The sequence below is a fragment of the Trichomycterus rosablanca genome, chromosome 10 (assembly GCF_030014385.1).
Source record: "Trichomycterus rosablanca isolate fTriRos1 chromosome 10, fTriRos1.hap1, whole genome shotgun sequence".
In the NCBI taxonomy this organism is placed as follows: Eukaryota; Metazoa; Chordata; class Actinopteri; order Siluriformes; family Trichomycteridae; genus Trichomycterus; species Trichomycterus rosablanca.
In genome coordinates, this window is record NC_085997.1 from 14,357,478 (window position 1) to 14,384,590 (window position 27,113).

Consider the following 27,113-nt stretch of genomic DNA (forward strand, 5'->3'; position numbering starts at 1 on the left):
TGTTTTTCAGGATTTGGGCTCGGCCCCTTAGTTCCAGTGAAAGGAACTCTTAATGCTTCAGCATACCAAGAGATTTTGGACAATTTCATGCTCCCAACTTTGTGGGAACAGTTTGGGGATGGCCCCTTCCTGTTCCAACATGACTGTGCACCAGAGCACAAAGCAAGGTCCATAAAGACATGGATGAGCGAGTTCTGATCTTAACCCAATAGAACACCTTTGGGATGAATTAGGGCGAACTGTGAGCCAGGCCTTCTCGTCCAACATCAGTGTCTGACCTCACAAATGCACTTCTGGAAGAATGGTCAAAAATTCCCATAAACACACTCCTAAACCTTGTGGAAAGCTTTCCCAGAAGAGTTGAAGCTGTTATAGCTGCAGGGTGGGTCGACATCATATTATACCCTATGGATTAAGAATGAGATGTCACTCAAGTTCATATGCATGTGAAGGCAGACGAGTGAATACTTTTGGCAATATAGCATATATATATATATATAAGTGACTGAGAGGGTTGTAAATGTGCTGAACATGGTTTACAGAAGATGGAAAGTGATTTACTTTCAGTAGCAGTTAGCTGTTTATTTGACAGCAGGCAAGGAATTTTAATTTTTGGAGGAAAATAAGAAAAATGTGATTAGTAGTGATTAGACCTGAAACTGTTTTAGTTTTTTAACTAATGTTCACATTACAGGCACTCTACATGACAAGACTGAGTGTAAAGCATTCTTACAAAGCATTCTACATAAATACATGATTTGCATAAATGTTTATTAATTACTTGGGTTCTCTGTGACTCAGAATAATGTCTCTTTATTTATGCCTGCTGTAAACAAGACCACTTGATTTGAGGACACTGTTTAATAAAGATATCTGTCTTTATTATTATTATTATTATTTAAACCGATGTTTAATAAAATTTGATGATCTGGAAATGTTAGGGTGGCTGTGTATGTGTGTAAAGGTATGGCTGCGTGGTTGTGTGTGTATAAATGTGGGTGTGAGTTGATCAGGATGTCTGTATTACTATTTGTATATTAGATGTTTAAGGTAATAACATTTTAAGATTGGAAAGATGACATGCTGATTTTTTGTACACACATCTAAGCAATTAAAGCAACAGACCAATTAACCCTGCCTCATGACCTCTTGACACCTGTCAGAATGTTCAGACCTGCATGGTTAATGTAATTAAATTCATCCATTAAGTCAGACATCACAGTAGAGACATTCTAGGCTGGTTACATATTTAATAATTTAATTTATAAACCAGAAGGTGCTGGGAGATGCATGACGAAGTCAAAGTGCAGTTAGTTTGTGTCGTGCTTTAGTGTTATAAACAGATGCTGATCATAAGGAAACACTGACAAGCGTACAGGAACGAAGGTGACGGGTACGGCAGAATCACAGATACTGAGCACATTATCACCTAAGGCTTCAGTTTAAAGACATTCCTGAAAGAAGAAAAGCTCATGTCTTAATAAATAAGCATTTATGTTTAAGTTTTCTAAACATTAGTTTCATACTTCATCATTTATATGATGGTCCCATGTCTTTAAAGCAGACCAGCTTAAACCAGGCCAGTCTAGTACATCAAAGAATCTCAAATTTAAAGCAATACTCCAGAGTTTAAATATGGTATTTAGCAACTGTACCTGTGTGATTTCAATGATTACCACAAACAATTACACTTCACAAGGAAATGAACAAAATACATAAAATGTACCCAACTCATAACAGTCAGCTACCACATTAAAATCATAGACAGGTGAAGCAAATTGCAATTAATTATCTCATTACAATGGCAACTGTCAAAGGGCAGGATGGGATATATTAGGCAGCAAGTGAACAGTAAGTTCTTAAAGCAGGAATATCTGATCTGAGTAACTTGTGCTGGCAAGATGACTGTGGGTTGTTCCTGGCATACAGTAGTTAGTGACGACTCAAAGTAGAATAACAACCAGTGATCTATATCGAAGGTTAAGCCATCTGCTCCCATCCCACAAGAGTTACTGTAGCAGAAATTGCTAAATGTTTATGCTGGCAATAATAGAAAGGTGTCGGAACCAATGGCATCACAGCCTACAGTGGGCATGTGAGCTTCAGAACTGAACCGTGTTTTTTTTTTGGACAGCCGAGTGTGTGTACATTGCTTACCTGGCAGGAGAGGCGCCAGGAAAGAAAGGTATGCCATGCTGACGATGTGTGGCACAGAATTGAATTCATGTGTTTTATCACACTGTTGCCATGGCTCCATTTTTTGTTGAGGATGTGGGCTGCAGTTTTGTATCGCATTGGCCTCAACACGAACACGATCCAGTCCTGGAGTTCACCAAGCTACAAATGGAAGGGTTTGGATTTGGATTTGATGGAAGCCTAAGGGTCATTAGCTTACTATGAAGTGAGTATTACACATTTACAATCAAGCAACATAAAACTGAGAGAGGACACAAGTCAAAATATTGCAAGTTAAAGGCCTTGCTCAGGGGCCCAACAGTGGCAGCTTGGTGCTGATGAGGCCTGAACCATCTACCTTCAGATCAATAGACCAGCATCTTCACTAGTGATCCCACTGCATCACTACTAACTACATAACAAAATATCCAAACTGCAACCATATCAATCACCTCCAAGCGCTCAATTCGGAGAAATCTGCTTTGTTATTTGCCCCATGATGAATTGGAGTCCTGTCCCGGATGTGTTACTACATTGTGCCCAAGGATTCCGGGGGCAAACCAGAACCAACCAAATAAAGTGGTGATTAAACATAAAAATGATGATTATTTGTTTACAGCAGGACAATATGTTAATGTAATTGTTCATGGTAATCGCTTATACAGTATAGACGCTGTAGCTAGACATAGGTTGAAAAACCCTAGACTATTTTATAAGGTCTTTATTAGCCATCTAGCTTTTCACCTTGCTGTCCTTCTTAAAACCTGAACAGTTAGCAATACAGTGTACTGCTACCTGGTACTGGTACTGGTACTGCATGCAGCTTTACAGGAGATAGTGTTTAGTCAAGCTCATGAAATAAAATGCATTTATTGAAATAACTGTGTGAAAGTGTGTGTGACAGAGAATTAACACTAAGCTGGTTGTGTTGCTGGTGCAGAGTTTACTGGTTCTTCTTGTCCTCAGGAGGGGAGTAGGGTGGGGGCTTGTCCTATAAGAGACAAACCAACAAACAAATTATTAACTGTTTGCACATATCACAAAGTTTTTACAAATAAATGTTAGTAAAAACAAATATGGGCATTATATCGATATATTTTACTTAACTGTTTATCTAAGAATACAGCAAGGTAATTACAACTGTGCTATCACAAAACAGTGCTGTTTCTATCTACAGGGCACAAGTGACATAGTCTCCAAGTATGACAAATGAGGATACATAGCAGAAGAAATTGAGAATTTATTCATATGGGACTCCAACTAAACAGCATTAGACGTTACAATGAAAAACCCACACAAGATTTGTCATTGGTCTCCCACCTCACACCTAGGGGGCCATTAAGAGTAGCCAATCCACCCCATACGTGTTTCTTCTTGGTCTTTATCAAGCCAGAATCATTCAGTCTGTTATGGTGGCCAAGATCCACAAATAAACAGTTTAGTATAAATCTATAATCTCGAAATCAATTGAATCGGATTAACAAAAATCTTTGCACATAAAGATAATGGGCAGCCAATTGGAATAGCTTTTTTTTGTGTGAGTCTTTAATGACTGTAAATGCTTTTGTTTTGACTGGACTATCTAAATAAAACACAGGCATTGAGTCATCACATAACTATCAGTACAAAGTATAAAGTAGGCAGCTGCATATGTGATCTGGTAAATGTGTTGGATAACAGGAAACTTACATCAGGGAGGTAAACGTGGGTTGGAGCAAAAGAAGAAGTGCCTGCACTCGCTGCTGCCTCTGCTGCTTTAGCTTCCGCTGTACAAGACAAAAAATAAACATTAAAAAAAATCATTTAGTGCTTTAGACATCTTCAGCTAACAAGAATTTCTAGTACAAACACTACACACTTTGGTAAACCTATATTTCTTAAGAAAACAAAGTCATAAAACACATAGACTGTAATATTAGTCTTCATCATTCGGGGGAAGCTGAAAATAGTTCAGCAGACACTTCTAGGTTTTTGACCATCATCTGTTTGTTACAGCTCTTGCCAGAAAATCTCTACAGGTTTAAAACTTTTATTTCTTTACTTTCAACCATTTACAATTAAAAATGCTTTTATCATATTGGACCACTGTTCTGCTACATAACCCAATTACACTTCAGCTTACCGACAAATAAAAAAAGTTACTATTTTGACTGTGAACTTCAAAATAATAATAATTAAAAAAATAATATGCACAATATTAGTATATGTTAGTTTTACACATATAATAGTAGGGATGTAATAATGCACCACAAGACAGTTAAAAATCGGTGCACATGTGCCACGATTTGAATCGGTTATTCATTTAAGTTGAATCGACATTCACTTTAAACAGCAGAGGGCACTGGTGCTATATTTTTTTACACAAAAAAGGGAAATGTGCAGCATTGTTTTGCATAGTTTGCACCTATCTCAGAAATGAAAGGCCATTCATTATTAAGATAAATAAAAGATAAGCACAAATACAATATTTTATTAGATTTTATTTTAAAGAGAAATAATAAAAGGAAACTTTATTATAATTTGTCTTCAATTTTATTTTGTTTAAAAAATCAGAAAAAAAATCGTATCGTGAACCCAGTATTGTGAATCGTATCGCATTGTGGGTAGAGTGTATCGTTACATCCCTATATAATATGAATATATGTAGTATGTATTTTTATGTATGTACTACATATTTATTTAATACACCTTATATAAATATATGTAATATGTATAAAACTGATATTTAATATTTTATTTTATATATAAATATTTGTATGTAAATATATAAATATAAATAATCTAGCTCTGGTTCAGACCTGCAGGTGTGCGTGGTAAATCAAGATCTGGAGGAGCCTGGGCCACTGATGCAGAGTATGGTGGAGGGGGCATGTACGCTGCAGCACCATCAAAACCCATAGGAGGGGCGTAGAATGCACCTTAAAACAAGCCCAAAATATAATACACAAGTGTTTTAGAAAACAGAACATCAATGCAAGACAGACCATTACAGCTGTGAACGTACAAAGAAACAGTAACACAAACTCATTTAATCACACTGACTATATGCTACTACAATTACACACATTTATTCAATAATACTGATGATTGATAATACAAATTAAATCATTAAAGACATTGTTTGGATCTCTAGTGGCCTGCATAGTTCTGACCTTAAATCCAATTGAATAGAAAAATACATTTCAAGCCAGGCATTCTAGCTAACATCAGCACCTGATCTCGGAAATGCTCCTTTGACTGAATGTACACATATTGTCACAGACACATTGCACCATCACGTGAAAAGCCTTTTCGGCAGCTGTCATAACTGTGAAAAAGAGAGCCCATGGTTTTGAAACGGGAAGCCCACATATAGTGTCTATGCATTTTGAGAAAAGCATATTTTATCATTTTGGATTCACTTTTCCCAGACCATTTATTTCAGACAGTATTGGTCTATTTGTTTCCTTGAATAGATTATAACAAACAGATTAATAAACAATGTGTAATAAAAAATAGAAAGCTTTTTTAAAGGATTTCAGATGAGCAGACTGGTAACTATAACTGCTGTGAATGTGTTCTTGATTTAGCTGTCATGTTCTTCATTTTAATCTACAAAGTGCAGGTGTGTAAACATTTACATACAGACAGTGTATTACCTGGTTTGTTTATTAGGATTTTAGAGTCATGTTTTACACTTTGGTTACATTCATGACAGGAAACGGTAGTTACTCATTACACAAGGTTCATTAGTTCACAAGGTTACATCAAACACAGTCATGGACAATTTAGTGTCTCCAATTCACCTCACTTGCATGTCTTTGGACTGTGGGAGGAAACCGGAGCACCCGGAGGAAACCTGTGTATTACCTGGAGCTGGGGGTGGAGGGTAAGAATAGCCAGGTGGAGGGGGCCCAGTGGAAAACATGCCATTAGCTGGGGGAGGAGGTGAGCAGGCGTATGCTCCATTAGCCATATAAGGACAGCCGAAGTTTCCAGTCACAGGCTGCCCTCTCAAGGCTTTGAGGAAAAAAACACACATATGAGACAAAGTAAATCTAGTGACTAATGTCTTTTTGTTTATACAGTAGACCCATGTCTTACGAACGGTTTACCATACGAACATTTTGGGTTACGAACGATCTTTTTTAACTTAACGTACGAACAAATTTCAGATTGCGAACCTAAATTCGCGAAACGTGACGTCACGAACATGTTGACTCCGACCGTCTCTCTCTCTCTCTCTCTCTCTCTCTCTCTCTCTCTCTCTCTCTCTCTCTCTCTCTCTCTCTCTCTCTCTATATATATATATATATATATATATATATATATATATATATATATATATATATATATATATATATATATATATATATATATATATATATATATATATATATATATATATATATATATATATATATACAGTGTATCACAAAAGTGAGTACACCCCTCACATTTCTGCAAATATTTTATTATATCTTTTCATGGGACAACACTATAGAAATGAAACTTGGATATAACTTAGAGTAGTCAGTGTACAACTTGTATAGCAGTATAGATTTACTGTCTTCTGAAAATAACTCAACACACAGCCATTAATGTCTAAATAGCTGGCAACATAAGTGAGTACACCCCACAGTGAACATGTCCAAATTGTGCCCAAAGTGTCAATATTTTGTGTGACCACCATTATTATCCAGCACTGCCTTAACCCTCCTGGGCATGGAATTCACCAGAGCTGCACAGGTTGCTACTGGAATCCTCTTCCACCCCTCCATGATGACATCACGGAGCTGGTGGATGTTAGACACCTTGAACTCCTCCACCTTCCACTTGAGGATGCGCCACAGGTGCTCAATTGGGTTTAGTCCATCACCTTTACCTTCAGCTTCCTCAGCAAGCCAGTTGTCATCTTGGAGGTTGTGTTTGGGGTCGTTATCCTGTTGGAAAACTGCCATGAGGCCCAGTTTTCGAAGGGAGGGAATCATGCTCTGTTTCAGAATGTCACAGTACATGTTGGAATTCATGTTTCCCTCAATGAACTGCAGCTCCCCAGTGCCAGCAACACTCATGCAGCCCAAGACCATGATGCTACCACCACCATGCTTGACTGTAGGCAAGATATAGTTGTCTTGGTACTTCTCACCAGGGCGCTGCCACACATGCTGGACACCATCTGAGCCAAACAAGTTTATCTTGGTCTCGTCAGACCACAGGGCATTCCAGTAATCCATGTTCTTGGACTGCTTGTCTTCAGCAAACTGTTTGCGGGCTTTCTTGTGCGTCAGCTTCCTTCTGGGATGACGACCATGCAGACTGAGTTGATGCAGTGTGCGGCGTATGGTCTGAGCATACCTCCCACGTCTTCAACCTCTGCAGCAATGCTGGCAGCACTCATGTGTCTATTTTTTAAAGCCAACCTCTGGATATGACGCCGAACACGTGGACTCAACTTCTTTGGTCGACCCTGGTGAAGCCTGTTCCGAGTGGAACCTGTCCTGGAAAACCGCTGTATGACCTTGGCCACCATGCTGTAGCTCAGTTTCAGGGTGTTAGCAATCTTCTTATAGCCCAGGCCATCTTTGTGGAGAGCAACAATTCTATTTCTCACATCCTCAGAGAGTTCTTTGCCATGAGGTGCCATGTTGAATATCCAGTGGCCAGTATGAGAGAATTGTACCCAAAACACCAAATTTAACAGCCCTGCTCCCCATTTACACCTGGGACCTTGACACATGACACCAGGGAGGGACAACGACACATTTGGGCACAATTTGGACATGTTCACTGTGGGGTGTACTCACTTATGTTGCCAGCTATTTAGACATTAATGGCTGTGTGTTGAGTTATTTTCAGAAGACAGTAAATCTACACTGCTATACAAGCTGTACACTGACTATTCTAAGTTATATCCAAGTTTCATGTCTATAGTGTTGTCCCATGAAAAGATATAATGAAATATTTGCAGAAATGTGAGGGGTGTACTCACTTTTGTGATACACTGTATATATATATATATATACAGTGTATCACAAAAGTGAGTACACCCCTCACATTTCTGCAGATATTTAAGTATATCTTTTCATGGGACAACACTGACAAAATGACACTTTGACACAATGAAAAGTAGTCTGTGTGCAGCTTATATAACAGTGTATATTTATTCTTCCCTCAAAATAACTCAATATACAGCCATTAATGTCTAAACCACCGGCAACAAAAGTGAGTACACCCCTTAGTGAAAGTTCCTGAAGTGTCAATATTTTGTGTGGCCACCATTATTTCCCAGAACTGCCTTAACTCTCCTGGGCATGGAGTTTACCAGAGCTTCACAGGTTGCCACTGGAATGCTTTTCCACTCCTCCATGACGACATCACGGAGCTGGCGGATATTCGAGACTTTGCGCTCCTCCACCTTCCGCTTGAGGATGCCCCAAAGATGTTCTATTGGGTTTAGGTCTGGAGACATGCTTGGCCAGTCCATCACCTTTACCCTCAGCCTCTTCAATAAAGCAGTGGTCGTCTTAGAGGTGTGTTTGGGGTCATTATCATGCTGGAACACTGCCCTGCGACCCAGTTTCCGGAGGGAGGGGATCATGCTCTGCTTCAGTATTTCACAGTACATATTGGAGTTCATGTGTCCCTCAATGAAATGTAACTCCCCAACACCTGCTGCACTCATGCAGCCCCAGACCATGGCATTCCCACCACCATGCTTGACTGTAGGCATGACACACTTATCTTTGTACTCCTCACCTGATTGCCGCCACACATGCTTGAGACCATCTGAACCAAACAAATTAATCTTGGTCTCATCAGACCATAGGACATGGTTCCAGTAATCCATGTCCTTTGTTGACATGTCTTCAGCAAACTGTTTGCGGGCTTTCTTGTGTAGAGACTTCAGAAGAGGCTTCCTTCTGGGGTGACAGCCATGCAGACCAATTTGATGTAGTGTGCGGCGTATGGTCTGAGCACTGACAGGCTGACCCCCCACCTTTTCAATCTCTGCAGCAATGCTGACAGCACTCCTGCGCCTATCTTTCAAAGACAGCAGTTGGATGTGACGCTGAGCACGTGCACTCAGCTTCTTTGGACGACCAACACGAGGTCTGTTCTGAGTGGACCCTGCTTTTTTAAAACGCTGGATGATCTTGGCCACTGTGCTGCAGCTCAGTTTCAGGGTGTTGGCAATCTTCTTGTAGCCTTGGCCATCTTCATGTAGCGCAACAATTCGTCTTTTAATATCCTCAGAGAGTTCTTTGCCATGAGGTGCCATGTTGGAACTTTCAGTGTCCAGTATGAGAGAGTGTGAGAGCTGTACTACTAAATTGAACACACCTGCTCCCTATGCACACCTGAGACCTAGTAACACTAACAAATCACATGACATTTTGGAGGGAAAATGACAAGCAGTGCTCAATTTGGACATTTAGGGGTGTAGTCTCTTAGGGGTGTACTCACTTTTGTTGCCGGTGGTTTAGACATTAATGGCTGTATATTGAGTTATTTTGAGGGAAGAATAAATTTACACTGTTATATAAGCTGCACACAGACTACTTTTCATTGTGTCAAAGTGTCATTTTGTCAGTGTTGTCCCATGAAAAGATATACTTAAATATCTGCAGAAATGTGAGGGGTGTACTCACTTTTGTGATACACTGTATATATATATATATATACAGTGTATCACAAAAGTGAGTACACCCCTCACATTTCTGCAAATATTTCATTATATCTTTTCATGGGACAACACTATAGACATGAAACTTGGATATAACTTAGAATAGTCAGTGTACAGCTTGTATAGCAGTGTAGATTTACTGTCTTCTATATAATATAATGAAATATAATATAATATATTTCATATAATGAAATATAATATTTCATTATATCTTTTCATGGGACAACACTATAGACATGAAACTTGGATATAACTTAGAGTAGTCAGTGTACAGCTTGTATAGCAGTGTAGATTTACTGTCTTCTGAAAATAACTCAACACACAGCCATTAATGTCTAAATAGCTGCAACATAAGTGAGTACACCCCACAGTGAACATGTCCAAATTGTGCCCAAATGTGTCGTTGTCCCTCCCTGGTGTCATGTGTCAAGGTCCCAGGTGTAAATGGGGAGCAGGGCTGTTAAATTTGGTGTTTTGGGTTCAATTCTCTCATACTGGCCACTGGATATTCAACATGGCACCTCATGGCAAAGAACTCTCTGAGGATGTGAGAAATAGAATTGTTGCTCTCCACAAAGATGGCCTGGGCTATAAGAAGATTGCTAACACCCTGAAACTGAGCTACAGCATGGTGGCCAAGGTCATACAGCGGTTTTCCAGGACAGGTTCCACTCGGAACAGGCTTCGCCAGGGTCGACCAAAGAAGTTGAGTCCACGTGTTCGGCGTCATATCCAGAGGTTGGCTTTAAAAAATAGACACATGAGTGCTGCCAGCATTGCTGCAGAGGTTGAAGACGTGGGAGGTCAGCCTGTCAGTGCTCAGACCATACGCCGCACACTGCATCAACTCGGTCTGCATGGTCGTCATCCCAGAAGGAAGCTGACGCACAAGAAAGCCAGCAAACAGTTTGCTGAAAACAAGCAGTCCAAGAACATGGATTACGGGAATGCCCTGTGGTCTGACGAGACCAAGATAAACTTGTTTGGCTCAGATGGTGTCCAGCATGTGTGGCGGCGCCCTGGTGAGAAGTACCAAGACATCTGTATCTTGCCTACAGTCAAGCATGGTGGTGGTAGCATCATGGTCTTGGGCTGCATGAGTGTTGCTGGCACTGGGGAGCTGCGGTTCATTGAGGGAAACATGAATTCCAACATGTACTGTGACATTCTGAAACAGAGCATGATCCCCTCCCTTCGAAAACTGGGCCTCATGGCAGTTTTCCAACAGGATAACGACCCCAAACACAACCTCCAAGATGACAACTGCCTTGCTGAGGAAGCTGAAGGTAAAGGTGATGGACTAAACCCAATTGAGCACCTGTGGCGCATCCTCAAGTGGAAGGTGGAGGAGTTCAAGGTGTCTAACATCCACCAGCTCCGTGATGTCATCATGGAGGAGTGGAAGACGATTCCAGTAGCAACCTGTGCAGCTCTGGTGAATTCCATGCCCAGGAGGGTTAAGGCAGTGCTGGATAATAATGGTGGTCACACAAAATATTGACACTTTGGGCACAATTTGGACATGTTCACTGTGGGATGTACTCACTTATGTTGCCAGCCATTTAGACATTAATGGCTGTGTGTTGAGTTATTTTCAGAAGACAGTAAATCTACACTGCTATACAAGCTGTACACTGACTGCTCTAAGTTATATCCAAGTTTCATGTCTATAGTGTTGTCCCATGAAAAGATATAATGAAATATTTGCAGAAATGTGAGGGGTGTACTCACTTTTGTGATACACTGTATATACAGTGTATCACAAAAGTGAGTACACCCCTCACATTTCTGCAGATATTTAAGTATATCTTTTCATGGGACAACACTGACAAAATGACACTTTGACACAATGAAAAGTAGTCTGTGTGCAGCTTATATAACAGTGTAAATTTATTCTTCCCTCAAAATAACTCAATATACAGCCATTAATGTCTAAACCACCGGCAACAAAAGTGAGTACACCCCTAAGAGACAACACCCCTAAATGTCCAAATTGAGCACTGCTTGTCATTTTCCCTCCAAAATGTCATGTGATTTGTTAGTGTTACTAGGTCTCAGGTGTGCATAGGGAGCAGGTGTGTTCAATTTAGTAGTACAGCTCTCACACTCTCATACTGGTCACTGAAAGTTCCAACATGGCACCTCATGGCAAAGAACTCTCTGAGGATCTTAAAAGATGAATTGTTGCGCTACATGAAGATGGCCAAGGCTACAAGAAGATTGCCAACACCCTGAAACTGAGCTGCAGCACAGTGGCCAAGATCATCCAGCATTTTAAAAGAGCAGGGTCCACTCAGAACAGACCTCGCGTTGGTCGTCCAAAGAAGCTGAGTGCACGTGCTCAGCGTCACATCCAACTGCTGTCTTTGAAAGATAGGCGCAGTAGTGCTGTCAGCATTGCTGCAGAGATTGAAAAGGTGGGGGGTCAGCCTGTCAGTGCTCAGACCATACGCCGCACACTACATCAAATTGGTCTGCATGGCTGTCACCCCAGAAGGAAGCCTCTTCTGAAGTCTCTACACAAGAAAGCCCGCAAACAGTTTGCTGAAGACATGTCAACAAAGGACATGGATTACTGGAACCATGTCCTATGGTCTGATGAGACCAAGATTAATTTGTTTGGTTCAGATGGTCTCAAGCATGTGTGGCGGCAATCAGGTGAGGAGTACAAAGATAAGTGTGTCATGCCTACAGTCAAGCATGGTGGTGGGAATGCCATGGTCTGGGGCTGCATGGGTGCAGCAGGTGTTGGGGAGTTACATTTCATTGAGGGACACATGAACTCCAATATGTACTGTGAAATACTGAAGCAGAGCATGATCCCCTTCCTCCAGATACTGGGTCGCAGGGCAGTGTTCCAGCATGATAATGACCCCAAACACACCTCTAAGACGACCACTGCTTTATTGAAGAGGCTGAGGGTAAAGGTGATGGACTGGCCAAGCATGTCTCCAGACCTAAACCCAATAGAACATCTTTGGGGCATCCTCAAGCGGAAGGTGGAGGAGCGCAAAGTCTCGAATATCCGCCAGCTCCGTGATGTCGTCATGGAGGAGTGGAAAAGCATTCCAGTGGCAACCTGTGAAGCTCTGGTAAACTCCATGCCCAGGAGAGTTAAGGCAGTTCTGGGAAATAATGGTGGCCACACAAAATATTGACACTTCAGGAACTTTCACTAAGGGGTGTAATCACTTTTGTTGCCGGTGGTTTAGACATTAATGGCTGTATATTGAGTTATTTTGAGGGAAGAATAAATTTACACTGTTATATAAGCTGCACACAGACTACTTTTCATTGTGTCAAAGTGTCATTTTGTCAGTGTTGTCCCATGAAAAGATATACTTAAATATCTGCAGAAATGTGAGGGGTGTACTCACTTTTGTGATACACTGTATATATATACAGTGTATCACAAAAGTGAGTACACCCCTCACATTTCTGCAGATATTTAAGTATATCTTTTCATGGGACAACACTGACAAAATGACACTTTAACACAATGAAAAGTAGTCTGTGTGCAGCTTATATAACAGTGTAAATTTATTCTTCCCTCAAAATAACTCAATATACAGCCATTAATGTCTAAACCACCGGCAACAAAAGTTAGTACACCCCTTAGTGAAAGTTCCTGAAGTGTCCATATTTTGTGTGGCCACCATTATTTCCCAAAACTGCCTTAACTGTCCTGGGCATGGAGTTTACCAGAGCTTCACAGGTTGCCACTGGAATGCTTTTCCACTCCTCCATGACGACATCACGGAGCTGGCGGATATTCGAGACTTTGCGCTCCTCCACCTTCCGCTTGAGGATGCCCCAAAGATGTTCTATTGGGTTTAGGTCTGGAAACATGCTTGGCCAGTCCATCACCTTTACCCTCAGCCACTTCAATAAAGCAGTGGTCGTCTTAGAGGTGTGTTTGGGGTCATTATCATGCTGGAACACTGCCCTGCGACCCAGTTTCCGGAGGGAGGGGATCATGCTCTGCTTCAGTATTTCACAGTACATATTGGAGTTCATGTGTCCCTCAATGAAATGTAACTCCCCAACACCTGCTGCACTCATGCAGCCCCAGACCATGGCATTCCCACCACCATGCTTGACTGTAGGCATGACACACTTATCTTTGTACTCCTCACCTGATTGCCGCCACACATGCTTGAGACCATCTGAACCAAACAAATTAATCTTGGTCTCATCAGACCATAGGACATGGTTCCAGTAATCCATGTCCTTTGTTGACATGTCTTCAGCAAACTGTTTGCGGGCTTTCTTGTGTAGAGACTTCAGAAGAGGCTTCCTTCTGGGGTGACAGCCATGCAGACCAATTTGATGTAGTGTGCGGCGTATGGTCCGAGCACTGACAGGCTGACCCCCCACCTTTTCAATCTCTGCAGCAATGCTGACAGCACTCCTGCGCCTATCTTTCAAAGACAGCAGTATGATGTGACGCTGAGCACGTGCACTCAGCTTCTTTGGACGACCAACGCGAGGTCTGTTCTGAGTGGACCCTGCTCTTTTAAAACACTGGATGATCTTGGCCACTGTGCTGCAGCTCAGTTTCAGGGTGTTGGCAATCTTCTTGTAGCCTTGGCCATCTTCATGTAGCGCAACAATTCGTCTTTTAAGATCTTCAGAGAGTTCTTTGCCATGAGGTGCCATGTTGGAACTTTCAGTGACCAGTATGAGAGAGTGTGAGAGCTGTACTACTAAATTGAACACACCTGCTCCCTATGCACACCTGAGACCTAGTAACACTAACAAATCACATGACATTTTGGAGGGAAAATGACAAGCAGTGCTCAATTTGGACATTTAGGGGTGTAGTCTCTTAGGGGTGTACTCACTTTTGTTGCCGGTGGTTTAGACATTAATGGCTGTATATTGAGTTATTTTGAGGGAAGAATAAATTTACACTGTTATATAAGCTGCACACAGACTACTTTTCATTGTGTCAAAGTGTCATTTTGTCAGTGTTGTCCCATGAAAAGATATACTTAAATATCTGCAGAAATGTGAGGGGTGTACTCACTTTTGTGATACACTGTATATATATATATACAGTGAGCGAACATTCAGACAGCAGACAGTGTTTTCCAGTGTTTTCTTTATATTTTGTAAAATTCAATATTAAAATGTCCTCAGAGAAGGTGAAAAGAAAGCGCAGTGGTGTTTGTTGTATAATTACTCCTGCCAGTAGCTGTCACTGTGTTTCAGACAGAGGGGACAGTGAGTGAGAGAGAAGAAGGAAATCGCTGAGTAAAGTATTCTTTCTTTCATGCAATTACACTTACAAAATACAACAATACTGAAATAAAGAAGGAAATAATAAAGAAATATGAGAGTTATTGTTGTTTCTGGTAGATACATTTTATTAAAAAAAGAAGGAAATGTATTATGGTGTATGGTACAGCACACGTACTGTACTGAAATGTGATGTGTGTGTTTTTATGTACAGTACTATTGTGTATTGTTGTTTATTATTGTTTATTACAGGAATGTCTATTCTATAATTTAAGATTTAAGGGAAGATATACTTGTATTTATATAAAAAAAGACAGTTTAAGACATTAGAAAGGTTAGGTAAGGGGGTTGTTTGAGAGGTCTGGCACGGATTAATTCTATTTACATTATTTCTTATGGGAAAAACAGGTTTAACTAATGAACATTTTGACTTAAGAACAGCCCCTCGGAACCAATTACATTCGTAAGGCAATTGTCCACTGTACTGCAATTACATTTACAGAAAGAATCACTGCAACTAAGTGGACTGTTTTAACATGTCAATAGAATAACTGGTTCAGAATAACATCAGACATCATATTTGTTTGAAGAATGTAAGAGCAGAGGTTTCATTTACCCTGAGATGCCACCTGCAACATATACTGCCCAAACTCAATAGCTCCACCAGCAATGAAGATCAGCTTGAAGGATGCAGAACCATCCCAGCCACCTAGAACACAACAGAACATTTAATTACTATTATGCAGCATTATGTCCTGCAAGCCAGGTGTGCAACTAACTATATGCTGGCATATGACTTCTAGGAGAGCTTTAGAAATTGGTGCACACAAAAAGGCTTTGTGAGGTCAGATACTGATGTTAGAGAAAACGCCCTTAATTGCTTTCAGTCAGCATTAAATTTCATCTACATGGTGTTTAATGGGGCTGAGGTCAAGGCTCTGTGCAGACGGCTAAAAACCTCTGCACCAAACTTGTCAAATCATGTCTTTATAGACCTTGCTTTAGACACAAAAGCACAGTCATGCTGGAACAGAAAAGGGGCATTGCCACTTTTCCAAAGACACAGATGTGTTCATTATAAACTGTATTTCATGTACAAAGACCAAGTTGTCTTGATAGAAAACTTTATGACAGTTGTAGCCTAGTGGTTACAGTGCTGGACTAGTAATCCAAAGGTCACTGGTTCAAGCCACACCACTGCCAGGTTGCCACTTTTGGGCCCTTGAGCAAGACCCTTAAACTTCAATTGCTCAGACAGTATACTGTCATGTACTGTAAGTCGCTTTGGATAAAAATGTCTCATAAATGCTGAAAATGTAAATGTAAATGTATGACCGTATAGGCTAAGTACAACGATGAATGGCTAGGCTAACTCTATTGGACGTGGGCAGCACGGTGGCTAAGTGGGTAGCACTGTCGCCTCACAGCAAGAAGGTCCTGGGTTCGATCCCCAGGTGGGGCGGTCCGGGTCCTTTCTGTGTGGAGTTCATATTGAATGTAAAAACAAATTGAACATGCGAACCAACTCCCCGAATGTAACTTGTTCATATGTACAGGACTAAGTGTACTCAGAGAAGCTGCTAGTCTATTTGAAGCTTTTTAGTCTCCTAATCAAGTGTCAAATGACAAAATTGAATGCTTGTATTTAAAAGCTATTCCCAACACAGAAGCAGCATTAGCTAATATAATAACTAATCAAATCATTCAGTAAGAAATACCAGCATAGATCAACATGAGAATGTGTAAAACTCTGCTGACAGACCAGCAGCTTTAGATTAAAGGTTAGGTTAAAGTTCTTACCTCCAGGTTCAGCATTCACTGTACCCTTGATAAAGTTGGCGCCAAGAACCGGCTGTTTGACCTCACAGCCCTTTATCAGATAAAATGGCATCATGAACGACTGTAGAGTTTCCTTTTTCTCGCTCACAAATATCACCTGATAAAAACATGCACAATGTTTAGCCTCTGGTGCTTTTAGCACACTGCTTGTCTTAAATCACTGTAGTGGTAATGAATTAAAACACTAGCTAATACATTCTTTCCCCTCTTTTTTTCACCAATTTTTATCCCCTAATCTAGTCGTGTCCAATTACCCTGACTGCGTCCTCTATACTGATTCGACCCTTCACCGCTGATGAGGACGCCTCTCAACTGACATCCGCCCCCTCCAGTACGCACAGTCAGTACAGACTGCATTTTTCACCTGAATGAGTCGAGTTCATACACTTGACGGGCACTGTGTACGGAGGGCCACACCCCCATCAGCATTATTCCTCAGCCCTGTGCAGGCGCCATCAGTCAGCCAGCAGGGGCCGCAGTCGCACCAGTTATGAGAACCTATGATCCGACTTTCTTACCCTCTAACCCTGAACAACAGCCAATCGTTGTTCATGCAGCCGCCCAGCCCAGTCGGAAAGGCAGAGCTGAGATTCGATACGATGTATTCGAAACCCCAACTCTGGTGAGCTAGCGTACTTTACCGCTGCGCCACCTGAGCGGCAGCTAAGAAATATTAATAGACATAATCTGTTGTGCTAAATTATTTCTAAAGCAACCATGATTTTTTAATTTAGGATTGCAAATATTATAATTATTATAATAACAACTGGACTCCACAACTCACGTCCCTTTTGAACAAGAAGAAAAAGGAATATGCAAAAGTTAATCTGGATAGGCCTACAGAGTTCTGGGACACAGTTTTATGGTGAAATAAATCAAAACTGGAACTTGCATCGGTGGTTCCCAAAATCGCTTTTTCCAGGTTTATATAGACACCGATCAGTCATAATATTAAAACCACCTCCTTGTTTCTACACTCACTGTGCATTTTATCAGCTCCACTTACCATATAGGAGCACTTTGTAGTTCTACAATTACTGACTGTAGTCCATCTGTTTCTCTGCATGCTTTGTTAGCCCCCTTTTATGCTGTTCTTCAATGGTCAGGACCCCCACAGGACCATCACAGAGTAGGTATTATTTGGGTGGTGGATCATTCTCAGCACTGCAGTGACACTGACATGGTGGTGGTGTGTTAGTGTGTGTTGTGCTGGTATGAGTGGATCAGACTCAGCAGCGCTGCTGGAGTTTTTAAATGCCGTGTCCACTCATTGTCCACTATATTAGACACTGCTACCTAGTTGGTCCACCTTGTAGATGTAAAGTCAGAGACGATCGCTCATCTATTGCTGCTGTTTGAGTTGGTCATCTTCTAGACCTTCATCAGTGGTCACAGGATGCTGCCCATGCGGCGCTGTTGGCTGGATATATTTTTGGTTGGTGGACTATTCTCAGTCCAGCAGTGACAGTGAGGTGTTTAAAAACTCCATCAGCATTGCTGTGTCTTATCCACTCATACCAGCATAAGACACACTAACACACCACCACCATGTCAGTGTCACTGCAGTGCTGAGAATGACCCACCATCTAAATACCTTCTCTGCAGTGGTCCTGTGAGAGTCCTGACCATTGAAGAACAGCATGAAAGGGGGCTAACAAAGCATGCAGAGAAACAGATGGACTACAGTCACAACCTTTGGACAAGGACAAAAAGCAATTATAGCAATATATAATATACAGTGTATCACAAAAGTGAGTACACCCCTCACATTTCTGCAGATATTTAAGTATATCTTTTCATGGGACAACACTGACAAAATGACACTTTGACACAATGAAAAGTAGTCTGTGTGCAGCTTATATAACAGTGTAAATTTATTCTTCCCTCAAAATAACTCAATATACAGCCATTAATGTCTAAACCACCGGCAACAAAAGTCAGTACACCCCTAAGAGACTACACCCCTAAATGTCCAAATTGAGCACTGCTTGTAATTTTCCCTCCAAAATGTCATGTGACTCGTTAGTGTTACTAGGTCTCAGGTGTGCATAGGGAGCAGGTGTGTTCAATTTAATAGTACAGCTCTCACACTCTCTCATACTGGTCACTGAAAGTTCCAACATGGCACCTCATGGCAAAGAACTCTCTGAGGATCTTAAAAGACGAATTGTTGCGCTACATGAAGATGGCCAAGGCTACAAGAAGATTGCCAACACCCTGAAACTGAGCTGCAGCACAGTGGCCAAGATCATCCAGCGTTTTAAAAGAGCAGGGTCCACTCAGAACAGACCTCGCGTTGGTCGTCCAAAGAAGCTGAGTGCACGTGCTCAGCGTCACATCCAACTGCTGTCTTTGAAAGATAGGCGCAGGAGTGCTGTCAGCATTGCTGCAGAGATTGAAAAGGTGGGGGGTCAGCCTGTCAGTGCTCAGACCATACGCCGCACACTACATCAAATTGGTCTGCATGGCTGTCACCCCAGAAGGAAGCCTCTTCTGAAGTCTCTACACAAGAAAGCCCGCAAACAGTTTGCTGAAGACATGTCAACAAAGGACATGGATTACTGGAACCATGTCCTATGGTCTGATGAGACCAAGATTAATTTGTTTGGTTCAGATGGTCTCAAGCATGTGTGGCGGCAATCAGGTGAGGAGTACAAAGATAAGTGTGTCATGCCTACAGTCAAGCATGGTGGTGGGAATGCCATGGTCTGGGGCTGCATGAGTGCAGCAGGTGTTGGGGAGTTACATTTCATTGAGGGACACATGAACTCCAATATGTACTGTGAAATACTGAAGCAGAGCATGATCCCCTCCCTACGGAAACTGGGTCGCAGGGCAGTGTTCCAGCATGATAATGACCCCAAACACACCTCTAAGACGACCACTGCTTTATTGAAGAGGCTGAGGGTAAAGGTGATGGACTGGCCAAGCATGTCTCCAGACCTAAACCCAATAGAACATCTTTGGGGCATCCTCAAGCGGAAGGTGGAGGAGCGCAAAGTCTCGAATATCCGCCAGCTCCGTGATGTCGTCATGGAGGAGTGGAAAAGCATTCCAGTGGCAACCTGTGAAGCTCTGGTAAACTCCATGCCCAGGAGAGTTAAGGCAGTTCTGGGAAATAATGGTGGCCACACAAAATATTGACACTTCAGGAACTTTCACTAAGGGGTGTACTCACTTTTGTTGCCGGTGGTTTAGACATTAATGGCTGTATATTGAGTTATTTTGAGGGAAGAATAAATTTACACTGTTATATAAGCTGCACACAGACTACTTTTCATTGTGTCAAAGTGTCATTTTGTCAGTGTTGTCCCATGAAAAGATATACTTAAATATCTGCAGAAATGTGAGGGGTGTACTCACTTTTGTGATACACTGTATATACCTATAAAAAGAACTTAATAAATATTTATGCTGTTACCAAAACAGGTCTGCACAAATGAATGTTAATAATGTAGTGTAAGGATAAAATTTAGAAATAACACAGCTGCACTCAGCACCCATAACTCTGGCAACATAATATGACCTACATGTATTTAATCCCTGCTAATCCACAGATGTGCAGTTTAGCTAAGGACTATGCCAGACTGTAGATTGAACAAGTTCTTTTGTGATACCCACCCTGTATGGTGTGAGATAGACGCTGCCCTTACGGCTCTTCCTAAATAGATCGGGTAAGCGGTCTGCATCACTAAATGCCAGTTCCACATTGTCATAGGTCATCAGCACACTAGAAAGAAATGTTCAAGGTAACATCAACACAGCACATACCAGCATTTTAAAATTATAGTTGAAAATTAAACTAAGGTTCTTTTTTAATAATCATTCTGTGTATTCCTACAAATCACATGATGATACAGGAAAACCAAAATAAAAGCAAGAATATTAATGTACACTTTATATACATACACTTTCTTCATCTGGGTTAAGGATATTACATCATATTGAAGCCTGATTTGCTAAGATCCTACATAAATTTGGGACATGTACTAACTTAAACAAACAAACTTAAAACACAAAACAACGTATTAACATATAGCGCACCATCAAGGTAATGTATTGATTAAAAACTGTAATGTTGTGAACATATAATTCATGTTGAACATAAACACCCTGAACAAAACCAGCATCCTTAATATACAGTGTATCACAAAAGTAAGTACACCCCTCACATTTCTGCAAATATTTCATTATATCTTTTCATGGGACAACACTATAGACATGAAACTTGGATATAATTTAGAGTAGTCAGTGTACAGCTTGTATAGCAGTGTAGATTTACTGTCTTCTGAAAATAACTCAACACACAGCCATTAATGTCTAAATAGCTGGCAACATAAGTGAGTACACCCCACAGTGAACATGTCCAAATTGTGCCCAAATGTGTCGTTGTCCCTCCCTGGTGTCATGTGTCAAGGTCCCAGGTGTAAATGGGGAGCAGGGCTGTTAAATTTGGTGTTTTGGGTACAATTATCTCATACTGGCCACTGGATATTCAACATGGCACCTCATGGCAAAGAACTCTCTGAGGATGTGAGAAATAGAATTGTTGCTCTCCACAAAGATGGCCTGGGCTATAAGAAGATTGCTAACACCCTGAAACTGAGCTACAGCATGGTGGCCAAGGTCATACAGCGGTTTTCCAGGACAGGTTCCACTCGGAACAGGCTTCGCCAGGGTCGACCAAAGAAGTTGAGTCCACGTGTTCGGCGTCATATCCAGAGGTTGGCTTTAAAAAAATAGACACATGAGTGCTGCCAGCATTGCTGCAGAGGTTGAAGACGTGGGAGGTCAGCCTGTCAGTGCTCAGACCATACGCCGCACACTGCATCAACTCGGTCTGCATGGTCGTCATCCCAGAAGGAAGCTGACGCACAAGAAAGCCCGCAAACAGTTTGCTGAAGAAAAGCAGTCCAAGAACATGGATTACTGGAATGCCCTGTGGTCTGACGAGACCAAGATAAACTTGTTTGGCTCAGATGGTGTCCAGCATGTGTGGCGGCGCCCTGGTGAGAAGTACCAAGACAACTGCATCTTGCCTACAGTCAAGCATGGTGGTGGTAGCATCATGGTCTTGGGCTGCATGAGTGTTGCTGGCACTGCGGAGCTGCAGTTCATTGAGGGAAACATGAATTCCAACATGTACTGTGACTTTCTGAAACAGAGCATGATCCCCTCCCTTCGAAAACTGGGCCTCATGGCAGTTTTCCAACAGGATAACGACCCCAAACACAACCTCCAAGATGACAACTGCCATGCTGAGGAAGCTGAAGGTAAAGGTGATGGACTAAACCCAATTGAGCACCTGTGGCGCATCCTCAAGTGGAAGGTGGAGGAGTTCAAGGTGTCTAACATCCACCAGCTCCGTGATGTCATCATGGAGGAGTGGAAGAGGATTCCAGTAGCAACCTGTGCAGCTCTGGTGAATTCCATGCCGAGGAGGGTTAAGGCAGTGCTGGATAATAATGGTGGTCACACAAAATATTGACACTTTGGGCACAATTTGGACATGTTCACTGTGGGGTGTACTCACTTATGTTGCCAGCCATTTAGACATTAATGGCTGTGTGTTGAGTTATTTTCAGAAGACAGTAAATCTACACTGCTATACAAGTTGTACACTGACTACTCTAAGTTATATCCAAGTTTTATTTCTATAGTGTTGTCCCATGAAAAGATATAATGAAATATTTGCAGAAATGTGAGGGGTGTACTCACTCTTGTGATACACTGTAGATTTGAAACAGTCAGTAGCCATCAGTTCATTACAAGCACTAACTAAAGTTGATAGAATATTTAAATTATACTGTTTTAAAACATTTAGCAATAACCAGGTGAATTAATAACAGGTGAGGGAATTCACCACCTCCAAACGTCATGAGAGAAATGTCAGGTGTCCATATACAGTTTATTTCAACCTTCAAGTACAAGGGCCTTATTAATTGATACAGATATGTTTGTCTGGTCATTTTAAAAACGCTATTCTCCATAAAGCTTAAATTAGTAAAAATCAGAGTTAGTAAATCAGATTGCATATTTTGTGAGTATCATCAAGTCTGCTTAAATCATTCATACAAGTTAAACCAAAGTTTTCTCACATTTCTAAGCATAAAAATTAACTAAGCATATAATTTACATACATTATTTTTATTTGTAGTTTTACATTGAGATGTGTACTGGAATTAGATTATCTGTAATTTATAATTTCAGTGCAGTGCAGTTCTCACATTTTAAGTTCATTATTTCAACAATGTGCGATATTTCTTGTGTCTTGTTTAATAATGTGCAATACCTCTGCAATGTACAGTGCCTTGCAAAAGTATTCAGCCCCCTTGAACTTTTCAACCTTTTGCCACATTTCAGGCTTCAAACATAACGATATGAAATTGTAATTTTTTGTGAAGAATCAACAACAAGTGGGACACAATCGTGAAGTGGAACGAAATTTATTGGATATTTTAAACTTTTTTTAGAAATAAAAAACTGAAAAGTGGGGCGTGCAATATTATTCAGCCCCCTTGCGTTAATACTTTGTAGCGCCACCTTTTGCTGCGATTACAGCTGCAAGTCGCTTGGGGTATGTCTCTATCAGTTTTGCACATCGAGAGACAGAAATTTTTGCCCATTCTTCCTTGCAAAACAGCTCGAGCTCAGTGAGGTTGGATGGAGAGCGTTTGTGAACAGCAGTTTTCAGCTCTTTCCACAGATTCTCGATGGGATTCAGGTCTGGACTTTGACTTGGCCATTCTAACACCTGGATACGTTTATTTGTGAACCATTCCATTGTAGATTTTGCTTTATGTTTTGGATCATTGTCTTGTTGGAAGATAAATCTCCGTCCCAGTCTCAGGTCTTTTGCAGACTGCAACAGGTTTTCTTCCAGAATGGTCCTGTATTTGGCTCCATCCATCTTCCCATCAATTTTAACCATCTTCCCTGTCCCTGCTGAAGAAAAGCAGGCCCAAACCATGATGCTGCCACCACCATGTTTGACAGTGGGGATGGTGTGTTCAGGGTGATGAGCTGTGTTGCTTTTACGCCAAACATAACGTTTTGCATTGTGGCCAAAAAGTTCGATTTTGGTTTCATCTGACCAGAGCACCTTCTTCCACATGTTTGGTGTGTCTCCCAGGTGACTTTTTATGGATATCTTTGAGAAATGGCTTTCTTCTTGCCACTCTTCCATAAAGGCCAGATTTGTGCAGTGTACGACTGATTGTGTCCTATGGACAGAGTCTCCCACCTCAGCTGTAGATCTCTGCAGTTCATTCAGAGTGATCATGGGCCTCTTGGCTGCATCTCTGATCAGTCTTCTCCTTGTTTGAGCTGAAAGTTTAGAGGGACGGCCGGGTCTTGGTAGATTTGCAGTGGTCTGATACTCCTTCCATTTCAATATGATCGCTTGCACAGTGCTCCTTGAGATGTTTAAAGCTTGGGAAATCTTTCTGTATCCAAATCCGGCTTTAAACTTCTCCACAACAGTATCTCGGACCTGCCTGGTGTGTTTCTTGGTCTTCATGATGCTCTCTGCGCTTTAAACAGAACTCTGAGACTGTCACAGAGCAGGTGCATTTATACGGAGACTTGATTACACACAGGTGGATTCTATTTATCACCATCAGTCATTTAGGTCAACATTGGATCATTCAGAGATCCTCACTGAACTTCTGGAGTGAGTTTGCTGCACTGAAAGTAAAGGGGCTGAATAATATTGCACGCCCCACTTTTTAGTTTTTTTATTTCTAAAAAAAGTTTAAAATATCCAATAAATTTCGTTCCACTTCACGATTGTGTCGCACTTGTTGTTGATTCTTCACAAAAAATTACAATTTCATATCGTTATGTTTGAAGCCTGAAATGTGGCAAAAGGTTGAAAAGTTCAAGGGGGCTGAATACTTTTGCAAGGCACTGTATTTTGGTGATCTTAACTGGTTTTAGTGTGCACTGGGTAGGAATAGTACTCTTGATAATTAATAGCAATTTTATTGTATCTTTGTATAATGCTGACATTAAAGGCATCACATCCCATCCCATCCAACATCCCATCCTGTGAGAATGTCACAGTACCAGACCATCAAATCCCAGCACAAATTTAGTCAGCCCTGCCCTTACTCTTATTTCAATTTAACAGTAAAAGTTTTCCTTTGAAATTCTGTTATTAGTTTTTGTTTTTTATGCATTTTCTCCCCATTTTCCACCCGATTTAGCGCACCCAATTTATCTTCCGCTGCTGAGGGATACCCAATTGCATCTGAGGAGAGCACATCGCTGTACACGCCTTTTTCCGACACATGCACAGCCCTCTTCTTCTCGTCCCTGTACCAGACGTCTCTGCATTCTGCACAGGCGTCTTTTCCACCAATCAGAGTCCTTACACAACGTATGAAGATCCCACCCACACATAGTCCGGTCCCACTCACACATAGTCCGGTCCCCACCATGCAGATACGGTGGCCAATTAGTATGTAGTATCATATTAATGCACACTCTTAAATATGCCTGCCAGATGGCACCCAGCCAACCGAGTTTCGAACGCCGAGTTTTGAACCGAGGAGTTCAGAATCTCTGCACTGGTGTGCTAGCGGAATATCCCGCTGAGCCACCTGGGTGCCTTTTGTCATTAGTTTTAAGAACTTTAAGTGCAATGTATGAGAAGTTTCAGAAATAAGATCTTTGTGAATACCACCCCAATACTGTTTTAGACGATGAGGTCTGGACTAGGTACTGGACTAGTAATCAAAAAGTCACTGGTTCAAGCCCCATCACTGCCAGGTTGTCACTGTTGGGCCCTTGAGCAAGGCCCTTAACCCTCAATTGCTTAGACAGTATGCTGTCACAGTACTGTAAGTCGCTTTGGATAAAAAGCATCTGATAAATGCTGAAGATGTTAATGTAATGTAAATGTAAGTCCTAAGGAACAGCACTGTCCATGGTGCTTGATGAGTTAAAAGGATTAGGAATTAAGAAACCTAGTAGAACTGGATTGGGATCCTCCTCAACTACGATCTGACAGAAATATTTATTATCACTATTTTGGACTTTGGCCTGACTACAGGACAGTGCCTGTGTTGCTGCCTGGCTCATATATATGCAGATACTGTAATCAGGTCAACAGGCATGAGAGACCTGTCAGCCATAATGATGCACACTACAACACGTCATTCGGCTAACTGGGTAGTTATGGGTGGACTGACGAACAGTTAACAGATGGGTGGACAGAGAGATGGACTGACGGACAAACAAACAGACAGAACTACAGTAGTAAAGAGACTGACGTGTGTTTATACATCTAAGAATAAACGCCACAATTAAGTTACATAAGGGTAAAAAAGTAAAAAGCTAGAGCATTTAGAAACAGAGTGTAGAAGAATGTTCTCGATGTTCTATCTGTTACATGGCTGTGTGGTTCTGTACGGATGATAGTGAGTTCTGGGTGATGATTATTTACCTCTCGCTGTTGTTGACGATAACTCCACCGGATTCAGAATGATTCTGATTTAAAGCCATTCTCTCTCACCTCTCTTCAGCTGTACTTCACATTCACGCCGCTGATATAAACACACCAACTCCTTTAATACGATATAAACACAAGCGGATTGTTAGAAGAACCAGAACCGATAACGGTTGTTTAGTAAAGCTGCACCTGCACTTCAGGATCACGGAACGCCCCTTCACTAACGTCATGACGTCACCACGCTCAGCAGGAAACCGTCGTAAACACTGATTCTACAATAATCAAGCACACATTGTTTGTATTAAACAAATAACACAATATATGAAAACTACCAAACCACAATACAATCAAACCAAACATTTCTTTATAATTTCGAAATATATAATACATTAAACATATACGCTAGAACATTTTACACACACACACACACACACACACACACACACACACACACACATTGTATACTATATACTGTACACTATATACTATATATATATATATATATATATATATATATATATATATATATATATATATATATATATATATATATATATATTATGGCAAGCCAAACAGGTAATATATAGCAAACACTGATATATATGGAATGAAACTCAATATATATGGAATGAAAACTGATATATATATATATAATGAAACTCAATTTATATAAAATGAAACTTGATATATATAAAATAAAACTTGATAGACATCAAATGAAAACTGATATACATCAAA

The 27,113-nt window shown here is 41.0% G+C and overlaps 1 protein-coding gene across 1 annotated transcript; it reads right to left on the minus strand.

The window, feature by feature from the left end:
• Positions 1-3,026: 3,026 nt before the first annotated feature.
• Positions 3,027-26,578, minus strand: wbp2 (WW domain binding protein 2). Its single transcript, XM_063002856.1, has 8 exons — positions 26,370-26,578; positions 20,543-20,651; positions 16,883-17,018; positions 15,699-15,791; positions 6,025-6,174; positions 4,974-5,093; positions 3,865-3,941; positions 3,027-3,166 (listed from the first exon to the last, which is right to left on the minus strand). Exons 1-8 carry the CDS (start codon positions 26,426-26,428, stop codon positions 3,119-3,121), a joined length of 792 nt encoding a protein of 263 aa, XP_062858926.1. The 5' UTR covers positions 26,429-26,578; the 3' UTR covers positions 3,027-3,118.
• Positions 26,579-27,113: the final 535 nt, after the last annotated feature.